General features: G+C 38.8%; 1 protein-coding gene across 1 annotated transcript in view; it reads left to right on the forward strand.

Moving 5' to 3' along the window:
- The first annotated feature begins 433 nt into the window (after positions 1-433).
- The window catches only part of UNC79 (unc-79 homolog, NALCN channel complex subunit), a 90,892-nt gene continuing 67,101 nt past the window's right edge, over positions 434-24,224 (forward strand). The window contains exons 1-17 of the mRNA XM_057370639.1: positions 434-604; positions 3,486-3,578; positions 4,861-4,916; positions 5,530-5,659; positions 7,181-7,245; positions 9,011-9,099; positions 10,254-10,294; positions 11,512-11,540; positions 12,592-12,821; positions 13,133-13,304; positions 15,709-15,939; positions 17,713-17,903; positions 18,542-18,665; positions 19,898-20,038; positions 21,334-21,555; positions 22,128-22,355; positions 23,727-23,868. Of these exons, the coding sequence (XP_057226622.1) occupies positions 517-604; positions 3,486-3,578; positions 4,861-4,916; positions 5,530-5,659; positions 7,181-7,245; positions 9,011-9,099; positions 10,254-10,294; positions 11,512-11,540; positions 12,592-12,821; positions 13,133-13,304; positions 15,709-15,939; positions 17,713-17,903; positions 18,542-18,665; positions 19,898-20,038; positions 21,334-21,555; positions 22,128-22,355; positions 23,727-23,868 (2,272 nt within the window). The 5' untranslated portion in view covers positions 434-516. The remainder of the gene's footprint in view (positions 605-3,485; positions 3,579-4,860; positions 4,917-5,529; positions 5,660-7,180; positions 7,246-9,010; positions 9,100-10,253; positions 10,295-11,511; positions 11,541-12,591; positions 12,822-13,132; positions 13,305-15,708; positions 15,940-17,712; positions 17,904-18,541; positions 18,666-19,897; positions 20,039-21,333; positions 21,556-22,127; positions 22,356-23,726; positions 23,869-24,224) is intronic.

Raw genomic sequence — 24,224 nt, forward strand, 5'->3', positions numbered from 1 at the left:
GTAGTTTAATCACATGTGGTTTGACAAACACAGTGACACTGCCTGTAGTCAATGTATGTGAGTTTGCAGAACTCCTAAGGGTAATAAGGATAAAATTCTTATTTTAATATGACTGATAAAGAATATAATGCTTTTTTGCAAAAACTGGCCTTCAATACACTGATTTTAACCAACTGTTTTATTGGCTTTAATATTCATATTCCCCTCAAACTCTTCTGAGTAGTGTTCAACAGCTGTTTCCCTCTATTTAGGAGGGGCTTAAAAATGGAGGGTGAAGTCACTTGCCTACAGTGAAGTCACTTCCCAATTACTTTGAGAGGAAAGCTTGAATTTAAATATAATTTAATTTTTTAGTTTTGTACACAAAGAAGTACATATTAATAATTACTTTTTCATTGTAATGATTCTGTATTTCTTTCATTTTATTCAACAGATCTTGGGCAATCAATTTTTTACACTACTACATGCTTACTTCCTTTTCTCAGTGATGATATTTTGAGTACTTTACCCTATACAATGATTTCAACATTAGCTACCTTTCCTCCATTCCTGCACAAGGATATTATAGAGTATCTCAGCACATCTTTTCTGCCTATGGCTATATGTAAGTAGAACTCATTCTAGTTTTGTTTTGTCCTGGAAAACAWATAGTGTTGTTTTGTCTTGGCACATAATAGTATCAGACTGTACGAGCCAAAATTTGATGTGTCATAGAATTGTAATGGAACGTCAGTCTACTTATATAATAATTTCATGTGACTATTTTTCATAGGGAAATAGTTCTATARTTTTTATTTATTTATTATGCTGTGGTTTTATGAATTCTTCTTTCATTTAAAGTGTGAAGTTTATTTAAGAAATCGCTGTTTTCAGACTCAAAGAACTTTCAGTGCCGGCAGTGGGAGTTTTGAATACATAATCAGTGGGCAAACTGTTCCTGAAATAATAGMTGCAATAACAACATGCATAATTTTTGCATCTGGACTATATCTGATTGTACAAGTATGATTTTTCTCAATGTAATGATGTTGTGATGAATTTCCGATTTTTCTCCCTCTCTGTCTTCTCGGCCCTTTCTGTCTAAGCTCTGTACTAAATTGCTGTGCCTGTAATGTCTTCTGTCTGTAAGTGTTAGAACTAAATCCAATGGTACCTGCCGTTTTGCCTCTTCTTTTTTCTTTTCCTCCCTGAGGATGTCATGTGATTACTTAACTTAATAGTCCCTGCACAGTGTGTATCTTGAGGTGTGTTCTGAATGCTTGTCCATCCCTGACAGAAAACTTGATAGGTTTCAGTAGTAATGAGAAATGTAACCATTTTTTGTGCAGACAGAATTGTTAGGGTCAATATTAGGTCAGTATTAACCAGCAAACGTTTTACTGTGTGTGACCAAACACTGTAACAGTTTGCCAGAGCAGCTGCAGATTCTCCAACCTACACGATGTTCAAACATAATTTGCTGGGAGTTCTTGCTCTAGCGGCCTTTCTTTGAGCAGAGGGATTGGCCAGGATGATCACCAGCGGTCCCTCTTAACATTAACCAATCTGTGATTTTGTGAGAATGTCTCTTCCTCACCTCTATATTCCTGACCTTTATGGAAAAACGTGAACAACTTTTGTACAGAGATCAAGAGTGAGGTCATTTAAGGATGCAGAAGATGCTGAAAGAAGCGTTGTCCAGTGTGCTGAGATCAAAATTTACTGGAAATTTATCACCTGTATTTTCTGACTTGACCAGTCAATTATCTTGAAAAAGCCCCCTAACTCTCCTCAGTTTTCTCCCCTACCTCAGTTTTCCCATGTAAAATAGTCCTTTTTAATACATTGTAATGAGGTTTTCTCTATTACCTTTGACAGGTCTAATGACAGTATGCAAATGAAAATTGCTAAGATGTATTTCATACCTATGTGCAGCAGGTCCTCTTTTGGTTAAGAACAGAATGTTGCATTAAACAACTTCTTTCCCCACTGCTGTTACCTGTTAAAGAACAGCTGAAGGTGGTGACTTACCTTGTCTGTCCTCAGATCTGCAGAACTATATCCCAGAATAACTGGTTGAGTCAAATCTTTGGTTTACTAAAATAGATACTGTTCCCCAACTGCCCTTGACAGAGATTGCGTCCTTGCATTTGTATTTGTCATGCTGCCTTTCTCCTTTATCAGTTTTGGTGAGCTTTCTGTATGAAATTGGTCTGTTGCCTTTTAAATWTACTAATCTAGTACTGTGTCCTACTTTTTTTCTGATGGTCATGTTTAATTGCCCAGTTAGAGCTGCTGAGTATTTTTCAAGTTAAATCCATACAAGTACACCTTTCTGGAATAATTATTGGCTGGCTCTTATTTGTGTGGATAAGATTTAAAAATAAATAAATAARGTGCAGTGAAGAGAGCCATAGTAATGCTAGGTCATGTGGAGAACAGACAGAGACCCATTCTGCATTTTCTCTTCCCTCCTTCATTTCTATTTGAGTGTTCTTTTAATTAGTCTCCTTGTCTTTCCCTGCTGGGAATTATATGCTCCTTTGCAAGGCAAGTGCAGAACCTTTCCTTCSCTTGGTGTTTAGTTCTGATTCAAACTGAAAGGGAGGATGCAAGAAATTGTCTAAGCAGTTGGAGAACCAGATGGGAGGGATGAAAACAGCTCACTGAGCTGGTAGCTACAGTTCTGTGCTTCTATCCTAAATGCTTGGTATTTGTGTCCTGCCAGCCAGGCTTGGGAAAGTGCTGTGAGGATGGAAAGATACATGTGACATCTCTGTGTAGGAGCTTGCCTTCAAAGCCATGTTGCCATGTAAAAGTCCTGCAGGGTTTTTCCACGTTTACCATTTAATAGTAACCCATTTCACAGGAGATGTKGAGGAACCCCAGCCACTTTCTCTGTGAGGTCCAAGAAACTCTTCAGTGCTGCTGTTTGTCTCAGCACAGTTCACATATCAATGGGGCTGTTTCTGGTTTCTGTAGCTATAACTTGAGCTCTTACCAGATGCTCCCTGAGAAGTAATCTGTGCCATGCGCCAGCACTGCCCCAACCCTTCCTCAGAGCAGCTCAACAGCAGGCTTTCCATTTGTTCTTGATTCCTTACCTCCAGTTCCTCTTTACCCTTCCTATAATCCAAAGCCGAGGTGTKCTTGGCTATACAAGTGACATTATTGTGACCAATATGTGGGTTCTGAAGGAGAGGGCCTGAGGAGGCCACTGGTTAATGCAGTTTTGGGAATGAAGTCGCACTGATCTGGAAAACCAGGTAGGTGCTCTGTGAATCAATGCCCAGACATTTTTCTCTTCCACCAGAGAAAGTGTGTCAGCCCCAATACAGAGTTTCTATTTTTTATGGGGGTGTTTTATTTATTTTTTTTTTTTAATTATTTTCATGGCATGGTACCTTAGGAATTTTATCTGTGTGAGTTGGAATCAGTTACATGCTGTTCTCATCTGATTTTCCCATTACAACAGAAAATTTATTTATTTTTTCCTTTCTTTTTAGTGGGATCTTCAAAACGAGAAGGTGTTCCAGCACATGTCAATCTCTCTGCATCATCAATGCTGATGATTGCAATGCAGTACACATCAAACCCAGGTATGTGTAAACACAAAACATAATATCATTCTTTTTTGAAAGTATCAATCACTGAATATTGTCAAATGCAATCAGAAAAGTTTTCATGATGGGAAAAATCTGTGTCATTATCCAGCACAGGATGAAAAATGATCTGTTTTAGTCAAAACGGAGATTTCTGAACACCATGCTGGAAATAATCATTATGGAGATGAGATCTCTTTGTGATGAAGAAATAGGATTTGGCCCAAGATTGGAGACTCTGAACTACTCATGTTTGACATCAGAATGTAGTGTTAGTATATCTAACAGCAGTGTTTTAGAGAAATACCACATACCCTGACTACGGAAATTACGGATATTATTCAAAAATACGGATATTATTTAAATAATATCAAATACACAACTGGTACTATCTTTCCAAGGAAGAYTGGTAATGCTGGTTGCTTCATGGAACTATAATGAAGTTAAATGTAATTATGAGTATCTAAACAAAAGTGATGCAGTCCCTGTTAAACCATTTGGATCACAAAACCAAATCAAAGCAGAAGTTAACCCCAGTGAGCTCCTATATCCCATGATCAGCTGTCAGCCATCTCCTGCCTTAGGTGCACGGGTAGAGGGTGTGTGTGTGGAGGAGCCCCCCAGTGCATTATGTGTGAGGAGTGTCACATCACACTAATGTGCTTTACACAGGTAAATAAAAGCAGAGCACCATTTTTAAAGCTGCCTGCCGAAGTCAGGTTTTTTTTGTTGCATGTTCTATTTTTGTTTCTGTGATTTCTGTGTTCAAACCATCAGAGAAAAATGTTGCCCTGTGGTTTTTGGGAAGTCAGACATGTAAAGTAGTTCACTTGACTGTCATGTTTGTTTGATGCAGAGTGGCTCCAATAGCCTTTGATATATGTGGGAATAATAGATTGTTACATGTGATTTCCATTGCTGCCTCAAGATGGACAAGATACCCAKTTGCATTGTGGCAGAGGGACAAAGTTTAAGTGAATCAGTGGGTATTCTACAACTAGGGTGTTTGAAAAAGATCTCCATTGCTGTGCAAAAAGCTGTACCCACATTGTAATCATCTTACTGCATTTATTGACAGAAACAAGTTGGTAATATTCTTATATTCTGTGGTGACTCTCAGGGCAATGATTCTTTAGCAAGCCCTTTAAAATAAAAAAAGATATTTAAATGAGGCATAGAGTTTTGGATAGACAAAGGAAAGCAAATCAGCTGATTACATCATTTCTGTAACCTGAGTTTCAATTTCCATATTAAATCTATACTGTCTTTTCTCTCTCAGTGTATCACTGCCAATTATTGGAATGCCTCATGAAATAYAAGCAAGAAGTATGGAAAGTAAGTTTATGATCATGTATACTTTGTGGAAGTGACTGTGCTTGGCTAGTAATAAAAACCAGATGGCTTGAAAATTGAACTRACTGTATGCCAAGAAGTTGTAAATGATCTTTATATCCAATCCTMCCTCTGGATTATGGGGAGGAAGGTGCCTCTAATTTTTAGTTTACAGAGGCAGTTCCATGTTTTGTAGAATAGAGCTCTGTTTCTTAAGTACTGTGTGGTTGTGGCTGCCATTAGTGGAAATGTTTATAATGAGCAGTCCTGTCTCACTTCAAGAGGGACTGGACTTTTACAAGAACAATTTGTGAATATTGTTGTTGTCTGAATCTGTTATTTATCTATAGCTCACCTCTTTGCGCCATGGCTAGACAGAGAATTAATTAATTTTGCTCTGTTAGTGCAGTGTGGGTGGGTGGTTGCTGTTGCATGCTCTGATCAAACTCAGAAGCATTCAAGTTGGTCATTAATCTAAGACCATACAAAKGAAGTTTTTTAGGGCATGAAATGCATTAATTTTGTGTGTTCTGCTATCTTCGAGCACGAATACAATATATTGAGTTGCATTTTGTTACCTTGCAAAAATAAACATTTTGTACATTTCTTTCCTTAGGATTTGCTATATGTGATAGCCTATGGACCATCTCAAGTTAAACCTCCRGCGGTACAAATGTTATTTCACTATTGGCCCAATTTAAAGCCCCCTGGGGCGATCAGTGAGTACAGAGGACTACAGTACACAGGTCAGTGCAGCTTCTTTTGTATAGACCAAAATAAATAAATTATGAAAAGCGTTAAATTCACATTTTTACAGTTCTATGATATATTTTGACTTTTTTAATTTGATAAATTGTACTTTCATAACAATATTCAATATCCATTTATTTGCATTTTCAAAAGAGGTTATAAAAAGTAAAAAACTCAGATCAGGGCTAGTAAATATGTTGTCTTACTCCCAATATTAACTAAACCAGAACAGGAGAAGAAATAAATATCGTGTTTGTAACAAATGGTCTGTGAAACTGCTGCCTGGGCCTCACACYGATTCTGCTTTATGTTCCTTTCAATTATTGCTTCGGCTGCTTTTGTTGTGCCAGCTGCTAACACTGCTGCTGTTGCTAAGACTTATCTAGCTGTTACTGTCAAAAAAGTCAGGTGATGTCAGGTGCRGTTAGTATAATGGATAAATTCTCAAGGTTGATGATAGGATGAAAATGGGAGACAAAGTCAGGAATTCTGCTGTAGCTGAGTAGGTGGATGGTACAAAGTCGTCTGTCTGCCAGATTCCCTGGAGATACTGATGGGATAGTGCTGCTACAGGGGGGACTGTCCAGCAACAACTCATGGCTTGCTTTTCCTGCGTGTCTGTCTCAATCTGTAGCAAATAATCTCTCTCATATGGAATATGTTGTGTTCACTTTTAAAATTTATGGACCAGAATGTGACAAATTATAAAAATGAAGGGTTTGAAGAAACTTTACAAGACCCCTAGACCAACTTAAGTGCGACTTGGATGTTCCCCATGGAATTTTGTCTGATCTGTTCTAAAGCCTTCCATTGAAATGATAAATTTTCTTGGCTTTTTAGAAAAAAAAAAGTAAATTCTTCATGTACTGCTCTGCATCACTTCCATGCAAGCAGGTCTGTGAACTAAGCATGATAGTTTTCTTTTTGAACTATTACTAGCACTGCATATAGACTGGGTTTTTTTCTTAAATGTAAGTTTTGTATTAATACACCCCAGAATGGGATAAGTATTATCTGCAGTTGCATGGAATTTTGACATGGGGACATCCTGTAGAGCATCCAAGTGATGCCAATTTGAGCATCCCTTTTTTGGTTACTTCTTGTCACTACGCAGCTGAGCTCCTTCTGTCACTGGACTAGTTATCCTTTGTCATAGCTGTGTTTTCATATTGCCTGAGAATGTAACTGAATTTACTCAGCTACTCCTACCATCTTGCTCCTGAAGTGGAAGGATAGTTAATTATTTCAAGATGTTGGTGAGGTCTAGAAGGGTCTGCAACCGGAATGTCTGTGTCTTACTTTTTCCATTTGATTGTATTGTAAATAAATGAGAAGGTCTATATGTTCCACGGKGTTAATTGTAATTGCTAAGCTTCCTGAGGAATGGTTATTTGTGCAATACTCACATTTATATAGTACTTAGTACAAGAGGATCTTGTTCTCAATTGAGACTACTAGATGCAAAGAATATGACTATCTCTTCTCATTTATTAATCAGCCGTGTTTTGTGTTTGCAGCCTGGAATCCTATTCATTGCCAGCACATCGAATGCCACAATGCCATTAACAAACCAGCTGTGAAGGTACTGCTGTTCTCCAGGGCCAGCCCCGCTCTCTGGGGCAGGGGAGGTTGTGCTTTGACCCCAGCCACATGCCAGGGTTGTGTGCAGGTGACCAAAAGCAGGTGCTAAGGGACAGCAAAACCTGTTGAGACCAAGGGGTCCAGCCCTTTTTGAATATGTTCTGCTGCCTAAAGCAAGATGAGGATTTCCTGCAGCTACCGCAGGCCTAATCTTGAAATTGAACATGGCAATGGTTGTAGAGCACTTTATAAAATTCTAAGCTGGCTCCTGGCTAATCCATGTAAATGTTTTCCTGAACACATGTATGTATAAATATGTGCCCAAATATGACTGTGTACAGGAAACTTTAATTCAATTACATGGGTACATGTTCACCTTGGTATCTTGATYGAGCTCATACAATGCATACTCTGATTATGATCCTTTGCTTGGAACATGTCTTCAAGCAAATAGCAGCACACCTTTAATTACCTCTTCTGCAGCCTTGCTTGAGGGAGGTAAATTGTATCTTTACTGTTTACATGCATAGTAAAAATGGAAAAGGTTTGACCAGACTCATAGAACAATTTGAGAGCAGGGGCAAGAACAGCAGCCCAAGTGCTGAGCATGCTACAGTTAGGTATAGTGATTAATTCATTTGTATCTAGTTAAACATATAGGTATAACCAATTTTCCTGGCATCAATTCGTAAACTAATATAATTTCTTTAGTCAAACAGTTCTTCAGTGAGCCTTTTCCACAGGTTGCAATAGGACATAGTGATGTCTCATCTCAAAAGTCTGGCAAGGGCCCACCTTCCTGCCCACTCCAATTCTCGATGATCCCTCTTTCACAGGAATAATGCTGAAAGGTGTTCCTTCATGTTGTTATGATCACTAGATTCAAGCTAATGACACAATAGAGCAGAATATAAAAAAAAGTACAGTTTAAGCCTTGCAGATTAAATACCTGAATATTTTTGAATGATCTCTTAGCCTAATTTTGACAGAATCAGTCTTGATCAGTCATCACTTAGTAAAATGCAGTCTGTTTTGTCTTGAAGAGATGATTTGATTAACAAAGATCAGAGACATTCAAAGAGATACTTGTCTTTATTTATATAGTCTTGTGCTCAAATGGATTAAGAAACATTTTGATCMGAGTGGTTCAGATACAGTGTATGCATATTACTGTTCAGTGTTTCCTTAGTACAAAACACTTGAACAAATGTGTATGGAACTGTCTGTTCACTGTAACTGTTTTCTGTAACTGATTAATGGGAAAGGATGAAAGCCAATGCAAGGCAAAGTCTGGACCTATGTTGCCAAGGGAACTGTGCATCTTTGTTCTGTCACTACAGTTGTGGTCTATACTGTGATGAYTGAAAATTAGATTTTGCTGGAAGAGGCATTATTGAGAGAGAAAAATCTAGACCTTTASATTACCTGAGCCTAAACAATGGACTTCTAAGTACTGTCTCTATGGGGAAAATAAAGTAGAAGTGTATAGTGAATACRTGATGTGAACATGTAACAAAACGTACTTGTCTTTCAGAAAATGACAATATTGGTACTGAAATATATCCTATTTTTAGAGGCTCMCATTTTTTGCTTACATCCCTCCCTCTGTTAGAAATAATATGAGATCTTAAATGCCACATGCTGAGTATTTTCCCTTAGAATATCAAAGCTGTGTTATATTTTTTGTCCTAGCATTTACATGTTAAACTTTTTCATCAAGCTTCTATGARTACATGTGTTAATTCTTTTCCTTCTCTGTGTTTCAGATGTGCATTGACCCATCCCTGTCTGTGGCTTTAGGTGATAAGCCACCTCCCCTATATCTTTGTGAAGAATGCAGCCAAAGAATTGCAGGGTAGGTAAAACAAGAGCTGGAAAATTATAATTATTGTCAGATTCCAGAGTTCARAGCTCCGGAGTTGTGCTTTATTGCGGTATGATTAGCATATATTTTATATAGGTAAACCTGTTGAAATATATGGAGCACACTGCCACTCAATATGAATAAGGATTACAAGTATTTACCCCACAACATTTGCATCTAGCTAAAACAGAATTTTTAATTTGAGATCTTTGAAAGAAWAGATACTGTGGGATGCATTGGCTTTGATAGGGAAACCTCATTAGWGGACAAGTTTTTGTTGATGAAACATTTTTCTTCCTCATCCATTAGTTGTCATTAAAAGCAGAACATTACAGTGAAAGCTCTGTCACAGAGCTTTCCCTGCTTCTTTGTATTTCAGATTAATCTCTAAGATTCATGGTGAAGCAGCAGAGATCAAAGAAATTGATCCATGGTTGGCCAGTACTTGGAAGGAAATATCACTCTGAGATTAAATGATCTACTTTGTTTTCATTTTTGGTTGCCTTTTTAACCTTTAAATTGCTATTTTGGTTTGCATTAGTATACAAAGTCTGCTAATACTTATGGTCAGTACCAATTGTTACTTCAAATGGACAAGGTTACAGGTAGTTCAGACCCTAAAGAAGTGCTTTTTTTCTTATTTTAAGACAACATTAARTCATACCAGCTGTGTGAAAAGCAATTACATCTCACCTTAGGTTTTTAAGTCATCATTGATTTAAAGCTGCWGGGAAAAGTAATTGAATTTGGTAGAAGTGTAGGTTCTAAGGACACTTAGAGAAAACAGTACTGGTACTTTGTTTTTTTTTCTACATTAATCTGTTACCCTTCACTATTATTTCTTATCTGTCAGATTTTCAAAGCACTCTCTCCTTTAATTTGATAAATTTAGGTCTTAAAAGTAATTTTTGAAAGCCTTGAACATGGTGACCAACATCAGCAAAGTGGTAATTTACAGTAGACAGCACAACAAAGAGGTGTGATGTAAACCAGTCCTCAATTTCTAAAACTGCATTTGAAAAAGCAGGTTCAGAACAATGTCACTCCTACCACATTCATTTGTCTAAATTTCCTCTGTGCAAAAATAGATCCATATATATATATATATATATATATAAAGCTAATTATATATACAATTTTTACAGGGATCACAGTGAATGGTTGATTGATGTTCTTCTGCCACAAGGTAAGAGGTATTTTAAGGGTAGGTACAAACTAGTTATAATTGTAAAAAGCTATGCTTCTGGTTTTTCTCCATACTGTATTACTTGAACTGCTGCATTCTGCTCAAAAGGATTGGGCTTTTTTTTAATTTTTAAGTAATTTTGTACTTAATGCTGCTTAATGTCCTCAAAGTACTGTGAAGACTTGACTAATCCTCTATTTGAAATTCTRTGCAACTTTTTATGTGTGCGTAAACAGAGACAGTTGAACAGATTTTCAGATCTTGAAGCATTCACAATTGGAGCCAAGTTTTTTAAAAGTATTTGTGTCCCACAGTAGTGTCCAAAAAATGGGGCTAGTTCTTCCAGTAACCCAGGTCTGATTTGAAAGCTYTTAAAGCTTCTGAAAATCTATAATACAAGACTGCAAAGGATATCAGAAAAGGACATAAAATATTTTTAGATGATCCAGTCMTTGATCCAATCATTGCCCTTTGGTCAGTGGGAAAACCTGATATTTTAGAATCTACGAGAATGCAGACAAAGCATGTTGACAGACTAAACAGCACATAATCTAAAATTACCCTTCCAGGGATAGAATGAAGACACTGCCTTTCTCTTTGCTTTGCAAACTAAAAATTCTTGAGCAATTGAGGGTTTTTTGCTGTCTGCTTTTAGTTGAAATATTATCCAGATTAAGAATGTTTTATTTACTTAAGGGAAGTACTTCTTTTTAATCAGCCACCTAGACTTACTGAATCATGTGTTGCCAGGGCAACAGATCAAATAGCTACTGCTTACAGGTTGAATCTGCAAACATTTCACTATGAAATTATGGGCCACAGACATAATAGTGGCTGTTTCTACATTGTTCATGTATGCTGAGAGCTTTCACAGCAGTGTAGGCCCACCTGAGCATGTGTCCTACAGCATGGCACAGTGGTGTGCCTACAAGGTGTGCTTTTACAAGTCTGTGTGAGGCAGAAGRATCAGCAGAAGGTGGATGGGTTGCAGAGCACACCACACGAAATGCACCCAGGCTGTTACTGCATTTTAAAGTGGAGCTAGCCATAGGAGTAAGTGTCCTACCTTATGCAGGCTTAGGGGTTTCCATAGTGTCTGGAAATACAAGTTTAGGCTCAGAGACTTCCTTGCAGGGTGTCCATTTTCCCATGGCTGCCRTAGTAATGCTGAAAGGTCGTCATTATGTGTTCATGTTTTGTATGCCTTCCCCTTACAGCTGAAATTTCTGCTATATGTCAGAAGAAGGTAAGATTCAGCCATTTGTGTGATGGGGCATGATTTGATGTTGTGTGTAATGTCATTCCATTACTGTGTAGTGCGTTCTTCTTTGTACCATTCCAAAATTTCACACTTTATCCATGAATGCATTTATTGGTGGATGGAAATGGTTCAGCAGCAGCAGGTTTCTTTTTGTTAAAACTGCCGAGGTTGATTTGAGTTGTAGGTTTTAGTTTATGTGGCAATTAGTAAAGCAATTCAATTATGCAGTTGAGCTCTGTTTGTATTCTATAACTCTGCTTATGAAGAGGATAGAACTAGAGATGAATTTCAGATCTAAGTGTTTATGTATCTTCTCATCTGATTGAAATCTTGCATTAATCCTAAATTGAACAAAAATCATACTGTAAAATAAGTATTTTAAAAAATACATGGACTGAAAATCTTCAGTGCTTGGCTCTAAAAAGATTGCTGACAAAAAGAATCTGCTTGCGGTGCATACCAGCTAATATGTTTCAATAACACTTTAATTGCAAGGAATACAGTGTATAACATRTTCTAGTTCTCATGTGGTAACGAAAGCTTTTCCTTGGGCGTGATTACCAGGTGGCAGAAATTTCAGGTGCATATTTCAGAGGCTTGCATAGTTTYCTATGATAAGGCAGATCCTTACACAGCATAAACTGTGGCATGGTGGCACCRTATTTTTGCACTCCTAAGGGTTTACCTGCTGCTACCTGTAGCTTAAAAAGACCTTCCGAAGCGTAAGCAGGTGTTAAGAGAACTACTGTAAAATTTAGAGATTGCTTCAAGCCAGGAGGTTGACTTGATGATTTAAATGTCAATTTGGTGTTTTTCAAAAGAAGAGCAACTGTGGCATTTAGATCTAAGCTCAGCATTTAGTCCTGAGCTCAGTGACACTTGTCATCAGGAGTTTGCACACAGTTGTGCTCTTTTATACACAACGATTTTGGAAATTGTCAACGCTTGAGCCAGCTCCCCAGCGCTGTCTCTCATCCCCGCCTTCAGCTCCATTTCCTGATACTTGCAGGCTGATGAGCTCATTTTCATTTTGCAGAACTGCAGCTCCCACGTCAGAAGAGCTGTTGTCACGTGCTTCTCGGCGGGCTGCTGYGGCCGGCACGGCAACCGACCCGTGCGCTACTGCAAGAGATGCCACTCCAACCACCACAGCAGCGAGGTGGGGGCGGCCGCCGAGACGCACCTGTACCAGACCTCACCGCCGCCCATCAACACCCGCGAGTGCGGGGCAGAGGAGCTCGTGTGCACGGTGGAGGCTGTCATCAGGTAACAGGGCAGCTTGGGAGCCTGGCATCAGCCTTTGCTGTAAATACTGCCTGCGCATCTTGTGCGGGTGGATTTTGGTTTCTCTGGGGTGATTTGAGAGCAAAGACGCTCAACTTCTGCTGCTTTAGCAGAGAATGGATCGGCTGGGAGTGTTGTCCTGATGAGGAAGTCAGCCTGGAATCCTAGAATTTGATGTTGTTTGTTTCAGGAAGGCGATGATATCAAATGGCATAACGTCTAGTTACTCTTTGGTTGATACCTGTATCCACTGCAGGAAAGCTGCATTCACTGACCACAGTCTTGTTTTATAGCTTGCTGAAAGAAGCAGAGTTTCATGCTGAGCAGAGGGAGCATGAACTCAACCGCAGGAGACAGATGGGCCTCTCCTCTTCCCATCACTCCCTGGACAACACAGACTTTGATAACAAAGATGATGACAAGCATGACCAACGCCTCCTGAGCCAGTTTGGAATATGGTTCTTGGTAAGGAATTCTTGCTTTCTTCTCTCACTCTTCTTGATTCCCTCTCCTTTACTTTCTAAAGTCTCAGTTTTACTGCTTTTTATTTTTTTTTCTCACTTCTTAGCTTTAGTTGGAGACTCATTCTGATTTGTAAGCAAAAACTTGTCCTGTGAAGCTGTCAGACATGGAGATTTCATAACTAGATTGGGTGGAGCTGCTGTCTGCCCCTGAGTCCTCTATAAAGTGGATAACAGAATTATCCACTCTCAGTTTTTTATTTGACTGTTTGCCATCAGTTTCTGTTCACAAGTGCTCCTTGCTGAGTGCTGTTATTTTAACTATAAAGGCAATCCCCTAAAAATCTATTTTTCAGCTGTCAGCTTTCAACATCACTTTCTGGAAGCAGAGCTTTCTCTCTTACTTCTGAATAGGCTGGAGGATTGTTAGTGGGCTTCTGTTGATTCCTGCGGTCGGCAGCTTGGTTAGACTGTATCAGTGTATTCCATTCATCTGGTGTGGGTTGACAGAATGAAGCCCTGCCAGTTCTACCCCKCACAGTAGCTACCAGAGATTATTCCAAAACACAGGACTGCTGCTGGCTCGTTCATGAGTTGGTCACGCTGCAGCCTGATAGATCCTCAGAAACTGCATTCTGCAATTCTCCTTAAGGAATTCTCCTTCTCAGGCTCTTTCCAATTCACCTTGAGCTCTCAGGCTCTCTCCTCAGTCACTCAGTGACAGGTGGGCAAATAGCAGGACCCCTCATYCATTATCTAAACAGAGACAGGATCTCTGGGTGGCAGGGTGGTAGATGTGGAATTCCATAGCACCAACAAAGCTGCTCTGCAGTTTCAAGTGACTACATGAATAAACTTTATATTCTGCTGACATCTTGTGGGTTTTGTTGTTTAATGTAGTTTTGGAATTARAGCCATCTATTATTTTATTTGTTTTTATTTGCCATATGCATCTATTCTGTTTCAAATTATATTTTATAAGGACTGAAGGTCTACGTTTCGAGAGGTAGAATTGAAGTGAGAGCAGAACAGTTTTAGTTTCACTGTACATGCCTCATCACTCACATTCAGAGTCTATGGTAGGGAGGAAGAGCTCATTGTCTCCATTCTATTCTTGTAAAATCTCTTGATCTCTCTGTAGTGGATATTGGCAGAGATGACCACACAGGTTGTGCGAAGTCTTGGGTTGCCGTTTTCTTTCATAAAATGACTGTCTGTGACTGTGTTTCATGCAGAAACTGGATAGGGGTCAAGAGTTCTATTGAAAAGGCTGCCAGCTGATACGGCCTTTGAGTTAATGCTCAGCTGAGACAAGCACAAGGAAGCAAACACCTTAACTTCAACCTGCGTGAAGTAGAAGACTGTACTTTTAATTGGAAGGAGGGTTGATAGCTACCTCATCTCAAGAAAAATCAGGGAGGAAGAACATTTGAAAGATGGATTCTGGTTTCCTCTGGGAAGGAGTGCTGTGATTTCTTTCTGCAGCTATGACATGAACATTTCTCCTTTGTTCGCTTGCTGCAAGGCAGTGGTCACCAGTTTGAGGTTGCCAAGTGCTGAGAGTACAGCTTTTKCCAGGAAATGACAATGAATAGCTGATAGGTGGTTAAAGGAGCTTCTAAATTCTCCTGTCATCTGTTATTTTCCATTCTTTGCATTCAGTGCAGCAGCCTGACTTGAAACTTTGTCTCCTGTCCCCAGAGTATACCAAGAGCTCAAATAGCAGGTAATTAAGGGCTTAGCAGTGTGCTGCCTTGTGAACTGGGATAGAAACTTGGTCTCAGATTTGTGACAGCTTTTATAGCCCAAATATTATTTTAGAAAGAGTTTGGAGAAGGGGGAAAGAATGATAATTATTATGTGGGAGTTTCAGGGGACTTAAAACTCATGTTCATGCCCCAAATGARGACAAAAATTCAAGACTGGAATCTTTCTGCAAAGTAAAGATCACTTATTACATTAGGTAGGCATCTTCTTTCAGAATTTTTGAAGTTCTTGATTTGACTTGTCTTTTTATCCTGTATGTTTTAAATATATGTGTGTATGTATATCATATATTTTACTAGGTATTACATTACCTTCTGAAATGAAAAGTTAYTTTTAAGTTCAAACCAAAAAGTTTGTCAAAGCACTCTAAACTGATTTTTTTCATGTTGAAAGTAAACAAAAAAGTTCAGTGCCTGTTTTTTTTCCCTTTTATTGTTATTTTCTGGTTATGAAATGTTTTGTCCATCATCCCGTACCAACGTTTTTTTGAAACAGATCATCTTTGTCTCCTAGGTAATCTGAGGTTCTCCTCAGAACTCTGAGAATATGCACAATATAGCAGAGAAAAAATTTACCACCTTTAATTCTAGAAATGAAAGAAAYGCAATTCAAGAAATTGAATTTGTGTTTCTCTCTTGCAGGTGAGCCTTTGCACTCCCAGTGAGAATACACCCACAGAGAGTTTAGCAAGGCTGGTTAGCATGGTGTTCCAGTGGTTTCACTCGACAGCTTACATGATGGATGATGAAGTTGGTAGCCTGGTTGAAAAGCTCAAGCCCCAGTTTGTTACCAAGTGGCTGAAGACTGTTTGTGATGTCCGGTTTGATGTCATGGTTATGTGCCTCCTTCCTAAGCCAATGGAGTTTGCCAGGGTAAGAATGATTTATCTGAGGGCTCTTTTATTTGCCACAGAGATTACAGTCAAGTAAAAACAGCTTTTGTTTCCCAGCTCTGACAAGATTTGTCAGTGGTAGAGGGAGCAGTGGAATTCAGAAATTTTTCCTCTTCATGCCATTTTTACTGTGTTGAAAGTAGGCATTATTTACACTRTTGTGAAGGCAGGTTGGAAGAATATTGTATTGAAAAATACTGTACATTTTTGATAACTGAACATTTTTATTATGTTATTATTTTCATTATATATATATATTTCATTATATTATTAAGTGCTGAAGTAGCCAAAGTTGTCTTTGCTAAAAGGTATAATATGCCTACTCCCAGATACAAGCCTGTCCTTCTGTAATGTTTCTTTGTTCTTTGCATACTTCATCTCTGCAGCTGTGAATTAAGGTTTATGAAATCACACAGCTGTAAATGAAAGGAACTCTGGGGATACTGATGCTCTGTAACTTCAGAGACCTAGTTTGAGTGACTTAGTTAAGAGACCAGTCTTGCATGGTTTTTCTTGTTGCTGATGGAGAGAAAAAGGCTTACCTGGAAGATTGTCCAGGGTGCCTAAGTGCAACCATTGGTGGAACYTCTTCTGGAAAGAATTATTCTTTCTGTCCAGTAGTTATGATGCAGAGTTCACCACTTACCCATGCTTTTGTAAGACATTATTTTTGTGGCCCTTTTTTGTAAAATGTTCAGAGGACATGTTTGGCTTGTTGCCTAAAATTAASTGTCTAGTCTTGGAAGGGCCATAAAGACTTGATGTGATGTATTGCATCATGAGGCATGAACTGTGCATCCATGGATTTTTAATGACCTAATGTATGGGATTTGCTGTATATGTGCAGCCCAGATATGTGTTTTTTWCTCTGAACCATTGCTATGAAGATACACCTGGCTGTTGAAGGATTGGAGGGGAGCTTAGGCCATTTCCAAGGTGGATGCTTCAGATGTTAGAAACAGAACAAARGAGACCACGGCTTTGAGGTTATGGGGAAAAGGAAGGAATGAACCTCATGCTGTAATCTCTGAAGGATTTTTTTTCTTGGATCCAACCCCTCTTTTGAGTTTTGTTACCCCCTACTGCAATACTTAGGACTAGACTAACAACTTGCCAGATTTGCAAGGCTTCACTAGAACATGAAGACAAATAGCCATGAAATTAGCTGTGATGAATGAAGGAAAAATAGTTTGTTGGCCGAGATTACCAGTAATTGCTGCCAAAACAGCAGGCTTCTCTGGAGCCATTAGTCAGGAACAGCAGATGTGAGCTGAGGTCAGTTAGAATAATTAATCTCTATATGCCAATTACTTCTGTACTTAGAAGCTTCCATCACTTAGAACCTTTCTTCAAAAAAACCCTAAACAAATACCCATGAAAGAACACATGGTACAGAACAAGTTTTTCAAAATAAAGACTCAGCACTGTAACAGGTTGCCCAGAGGAAATAATTGACAGTACATGTTTGACCAGGTAAATCTGTGCCTTTTTGAGAAYTGTAAATAATAATACACTGAATCATGGCCTGGAAGTGTGCAAAGTTCATCTAAGTTGTTTTTATGTTCTGTGAGTCAAATGAAAGAGGAAAAAACAATGCAGCTCTATGGCTGATTTCTGRATTCTGCCTTGGAGTTATTAATAATTACCCCCTAAAATTTCCTGACTGCCACACACTGAGCAAATTTATGATACTGGGCAAGTTACAGGGACTAGAAATGTCGTTCATCAATGTAATTCTTGGAAACACCCACAGGTTGGTGGATACTGGGACAAATCGTGTAGTGCAGTAACCCAGTTAAAAGAAGGGCTGAATCGAATCCTTTGCTTGATTCCGTACAATGTGATAAACCAGTCGGTGTGGGAGTGTATCATGCCAGAATGGCTGGAAGCTATAAGGACAGAAGTGCCTGATAATCAGCTGAAAGAGTTCCGGGAAGTGCTGAGGTATGTAGGCTTGTGTTGGAGTCATTCTGCTTTTGCATGTGCTTGTTGAGGGTTTTAGCATGGCATGGTGGTGACAACAAATAAAAATGCCTGTAAATGCAATAGACAGCAGTGAGTGAATGATTCAGATTTGTTTTTATAACTTATATTTAAAGGATTTAAGCTTGGAGAAAGTTTTCTTTTATTGCTCCTGATATCTTGAATCTGTATCAAGAGCCATCTGCATAGATGCTTCTTTGGTGTGAGCAAGGCACATTTTTAGTGGCTTCCTGCAGTATGGTGGAAGGACCATCTTTCTCCTCCTGTCCAGTTGAGGAGAAATGGTGGGAATTAGTAGAGCTGGTATTGACATAATTATTTAATTAATATCTTCCCCTACTGAGCAAAGGAAATACTGGAGTAAGAATGGTGGTGGAATCATAATTTTATATCTGGTGTATGACTTTTTGTCAGTAAAACTTCACATTGCCTTCTAACTGATGACAGGGCTCTGAAACTGACTGTAAGTTTTTTTAGATATTGTTCCCATGGRGGGTGAGGCTGCAAGAAAGATTAGCTTTCTACCAGTTTTCTGTTCTGTCTCACACAATGTATGCCATGCTAACTCACTGATGCTACATTTTTGTTTTATATTTTAGCAAAATGTTTGACACTGAGCTTTGTCCTCTCCCTTTCTCCTTGGAGGAGATGTTTGGCTTTATTAGCTGTCGATTCACAGGGTATCCRTCTTCTGTGCAAGAGCAGGCATTGCTCTGGCTGCATGTAAGTCTTACTCTCACCTGACAAGTCGTGCTGAAACAGCTGATAATTTTGAAAAAGAATCTGCTTGTCCAAAGTTGATGCACCCCTTGTGCCCGTTGCTTAGCTCCAGTGTAAGGGTGGTTGGTGGGCAGACCCTGGGTGTTACTGACCCATCATGAGCAGTGACCTGATTGACAAGGTCGGGGTCAGTCAAAGGTTGCATTCAATAATCTTGGGATTCTTTTCCAACCTAAATGATTCTTCCAACCTTTGTGATTCTTTAATAAAATGGAAACCTGGGAATTTCTTTTACCTTTGTCAGTTGTATCTTTAGGGTCACTCAGTTGGCTGCCTGTCTTACACATTACTTTTTAGTCTCCACAGAAATTGGTCTGTAGATTCCAAAATTAATTCCAGACTCCAGAAACAGCTGTAGTTGTTCCTGTACGTGAAGAGCTAGATTGACTGGCTCTGTACCCACCAAGCTTTCTGCTGCTCTGGCCCTTTTGTGCTATATTTGCCCACAAAACTGGCATTCACCCAATGTTAATATCAAAAGCTACAGGGATAATCATGTCAGCTGAGGCCAATGAATTCAAAAAGGGTGTAAAATTTTCCACAGTGCCTCAGAATAGTACCTGTACTTTTCATTAGTGCTTCTTTTCTGCTGAGGGTTATTTTAATTAAACCTCTGCAAAGACCRATTTACCTGACTGTAATTTCAGTTTTCAGGTATATGGAGTTTTCAACTGAGGCATGATTTTTTTTTAGATTCTTCTTGAATTGATAACACTTAATGAGAAGTACAAATGGGCTTATATTTATCTAAGTGTTGGTGACATAATAGATAGTGAATATTTTTTCAGTGATGTGCAGTTAACCGTCCTGCCACTATATTGGCCCCTGTAGGCTACCATTCTGACCAGATTCTTAGAATAAAAAATGGAGTTCAGTTTTAAGTAATAATAAATAAATAGTTATTCATTCAASCATTAGTAATACTTCTGCTTTACTTTGTGCAAAATATGCATCTCACAAGGTGCACCAAGTGGATGCCAATAAATATTTTGAAAATACCTGTTTTATTTTGCTCTGATTCTAACAGAAATCTAAGCTTGCATCTCACTTCCTTGAATCCCAAAATTAAATCCACAGAACTTTCTGAACTGAGGATCTTGTTATAAAAATGTGTATAAAGTAGCTGATGTTTGTGATCAGACTTGAAACTCATGCCTTCTTATTTATTTCCTCAGGTATTGTCTGAACTAGACATTGTTGTTCCTCTTCAGTTACTAATCAGCATGTTTTCTGATGGAGTTAATTCTGTAAAAGAATTAGCAAATCAAAGAAAATCAAGAGTCAGTGAATTGGCRGGAAATCTTGCAGCTCGGAGGGTAACTGTTGTTTATCCTGCTTATTTTCTTTGCATGTAACAGTCTTCCTAATAAAATGCATGTGGAGAACTAAAAGTAATTTTTCAATATTTGGTTGGAAACACTGCAAATTTTGAAAATGAAAAAATTGGCATGACTTCAATTAATATCACTCTATCACATAAAAGTGTAAAGACAGGAACTCGGTATCTTTTACAATCTTTTTTGTTCTTTGCACCTTCTATTAAGAACTKTCAACAGCAAGTTGTTGTAGACAACTGGTAACCCAAAATAACCTTTTGTATTCTGGAATGAATTTGGTGGGCCTGGGTATGTTTTGAAAGGGTAARAGAGCAGAATTTATTTCTGGTTCCCTGCATTTTTTGTCCCACATTTGAGATACAGAATTTGACCTGCAAAAGTTGTCAAAGGCTTATGGTTTGGAAGWAAACATGCAAATCTGTGGGCATGTACGTACTTGGTCTGGTGTGACTTAACTTCCTGGTAGTTTGGACAAAGTGCTTCAGGGACTCCAGGAGCAAGGTTGCTTGAAAGACCAGATTATTARCATTTAAGGAACTACAGCATCTAGGAAGGTGAAGATTCCTTTTTCATGGAAAAGGGGTCTTTCATGGGGTCTGCCTCTCTTCTGATGTAGCTCTGCAGATAACATTCCCACACCTAGCCCATGATCACTTCTAAACTAAGCAGAAAAAATGGACAAACTCACTGTGTGGTCATTCAGACCATAACTGGCTTGAAAATAGCCCTTGTGTGTCATCTACGTGTGTGTCTSCCTGCAATGCCTAGAGGTTTTAGATGGCCTGCTGTGGTGTGGGCATAATTCAGTGCAGACACACACAGCTTATTGCCACAGTGTCTGTTTCATTTTCAGCTACCTGTATCCCTGGTACCACCTCAGTTAAGGCCGTTCTCTTGAGATGGGCTCCTTTATTGGCCTCCTGCTATTAAAGTTAGAATCCATGGATTATGGACATCATTGTACCCTGATGGCTGCTTTACTGCCTGCACTWATTTTCAGTTTGGTTAATGATGTTGAAATTTTTCTTAGTAGGAATAACATAATGGATATCATCTTAAGGGAATGCATACATTTGGGCAGATTATGGTTCCTGTACTTCTATCGTATCTTATTATTCGGTGGCATTAAGGGACGTGTGTATATTKTGTAAAAAAGCTACAGAAGGGAGTGGCAAGGCTGTCAGTGTTCTTGCTGTTATTTTCATTTTCATACAGAATGAGATTGCTAAGTGCCTAACAGTCATTTGGACTTGCTGTATTTTTTATATTTTCAGGTAAGCGTTGCTTCTGACCCGGGGCGCAGAGTTCAGCACAACACGCTGAGCCCTTTCCCAAGCCCCTTCCAGAGCCCTTTTCGGAGTCCAATACGTAGTCCTTTTCACAGCCCTTTCAAGAATTTTGGACACCCTAGTGGAAAAGCAATTGATTTTGAGTGTGAAGATGAAGARATGAATCTTAATTGCTTCATTCTGATGTTTGATCTAATCCTGAAGCAGGTACTGGCAGAAGGAGAACATCCCCAAAGAAGGGACACTGATATTCTGTAGTCASTTTTGCTTTTTTTAGATCCTGTATTGATTTTCTTCCTGCTAAGAGCCTTTAAGCTTAAGRCATTTAAATCCCAGTACAGCTGTCATCTGTCTTTACCTCCATGGGAATTATAGGTTCATGTTTAATGAAGTTAAATGCCTCCACATTCAGACAGTGAAAGAAACTTTTCCTTGGAGGTTTGTTTATTTTTACAGACTAGAGGCAGAGACTTGTTAATAGGCTTAGGTTAGATACAAATTTTTTGATAGCTGAGTTTGTACATCCTGAATCCAAGGACAAGTGTTTTAGATAACAGTCTCCAGGTAAAATTGATGGATTCTGTGCTTGAGATTGTCTATTTAGCTGTTCGAACTTGGACCTCTACACGAGTGGCAATTTAAAATTCTGAGTTACAGTTTATCTCCAATTCTTCACAGCACTGTAATATAAAACTAGTAGAAATGTAGGAAGAGGCAGACAGTTAGTGCTGTGCTTTTAAAATGAATAATAAATCCTTACTCTTTTCACTTTCTTTCAGATGGAACTCCAGGATGATGGTGTCACTTTAGGCTTAGAGAACAGCATCTCAAAAGATATAATATCCATCATAAACAATGTGTTCCAGGCACCCTGGGGTGGTTCTCACACATGTCAGAAAGATGAAAAAGCAGTTGAATGTGGTCTGTGCCAGTCCAGCATTCTGTGTTACCAGCTGGGTTTTGAGCTGCTGGAACAGCTTGCTCCAAAGGAAGAAATCAGGCTTGTGGTAAGTAGAGCAGGAAAAGGTCTGCATTATTTGTGTGTTAAAACTTCACTATTCTCATTCCATTGTGCTCAAGGGAGCAAAGCTGCACTGACTCCTGGCATGAAGGATTTGGGAGGTTAAAGCAAAGTGCCATTGAACTGTAAAATTTCCTAAGTTTGAATTGATTGGAATAGCCCAGGGAAGATGGCAATATTCATCCACTATGAACTCTTCCCCCATGAACACTGAAGTGCAATTTCACTTCGGAAGTGCCTCAGTGAAATGATACTGTGTCTCAAATAAAATGTGAAATGTTAGTACTTAGTCTTTTTCTCTTCTATTAAAAGCAAAGAGTGGATACTTTGAAATTATTAAAGATTTGGAGTGAGCCAGTTGTCAAGTGAGCAAGCTTTAGTTGGAGCTTGACCATTTGCTGAGCACAGTGGAAAAACTGAATGTTTTTATCAGACACAGACACAGATTTTATCAATTTTATCAGACACAGATACATACTCTCCTGTCGCTAGTCATCATTAAAGTTCTGGGTAGCTTTGCAGGACACTTGGAGAATTTCCTGTGGTGGTGGTGGTGTGCTGAATTTATTTTAAGCTGTATGTGTATTATACATGACTGTTCCATCTGACAGTTGAGGGGACAGCATAATTCTGTTTATTCTGATGCTCATTTGCTGTGGCATATTAGTAGCAGATTTTTATTTTTTATCTTCAGTGCAGGGAATAGTGGTGCCTTTTTGTGTGTCAAATTTTCAGAATTTCATTTGATGYGTGTGCTAGAAGTAGGTATTTTGCACACGGTGTTCAATAACTTGTGCTAGAAAAGTCATCTCATGCCCTTCCAGTACAGATTCTCATCTCAACCAAAAATTAGCAAGAAGTGCAGTCTTTTGGGTGCTGGAGCACTTCCAGAATTCACCCTGCAGTTTRCAACATAAATGTTACAATGGGAACCTTTAATCCTGAGCTCCTGGCCCCAGGCAGAAGTAACTCCAGCCTTGAAGTTCGCATTTTTCAGTGTAGAAGTTGTTGAGGTAGGTCCTGCCCCTAAGCCTGTAATTCTAGTGCAGGAAACACCCCGCTCCTGCCTGTTACTCCTGTTATCAAAGTMCTGGCCCTTGAATCCACCTCCAGCTCTAATGGATATACAGTTTCTGTTAAATCCACGTCTGAAACAACTCGTTTTGTCAGTATGCATTTGCTGATGCAAAGTATTAGTTATACAAGTGATTCGAGTGTACAAATGTACATGGGACTAAACCAAGTCTGCCTCATTTGAGCTCAGTTTCTCACACTAGATGTTACWTAGACAGCATGGTATGGCCTTACGAATGTAGATAACATCAAGAAATGAATTTAACTTATTATATTCTTAAAGGAGCCCACAGATAACCTCGAGGATAGTCTTCTGTATACTAGACCTGAGTTTATTATAGGAACYGAAGGAGAAGAAGAAGACAAATCAGCACCAAAGCATGGAGAAAACCCAGGAAATCACACAGAGACCACAGAAGATGCTGGTAGGTAKAGGCTGAAAAGGTTATTTCAGTAAGGCTTTAGAAGAAATGTTTATGTACAATTCAAGTTTCTGGAGCAGTCTTTCAAGTCCAATAGCACAGTGACTTTTTTTTAAATCATGTTTGAATTATTCCAATATATTTATTAAATTGGCTGTAAATAAGTTGATAACAAGTGTGACTGTCTCCCAAAARGGTGTTAAAAGTGGCCTTGGCTGTTGGAACATAAAAAGTAGCAAAACCATTACATGCCAAATTCCATGCTGCTCTAACTTTCCTGGCTGCAGGGTTAATGGGCCTGGAATTTATTTCTCTCTCATCACCTTAAYATTTTCAATCCACAGATAAAATAATTTTAA

The sequence above is a fragment of the Malurus melanocephalus genome, unplaced genomic scaffold (genome assembly GCF_030028575.1).
Source record: "Malurus melanocephalus ecotype Western Australia unplaced genomic scaffold, MMel_1.1 scaffold_129, whole genome shotgun sequence".
NCBI lineage: Eukaryota > Metazoa > Chordata > Aves > Passeriformes > Maluridae > Malurus > Malurus melanocephalus.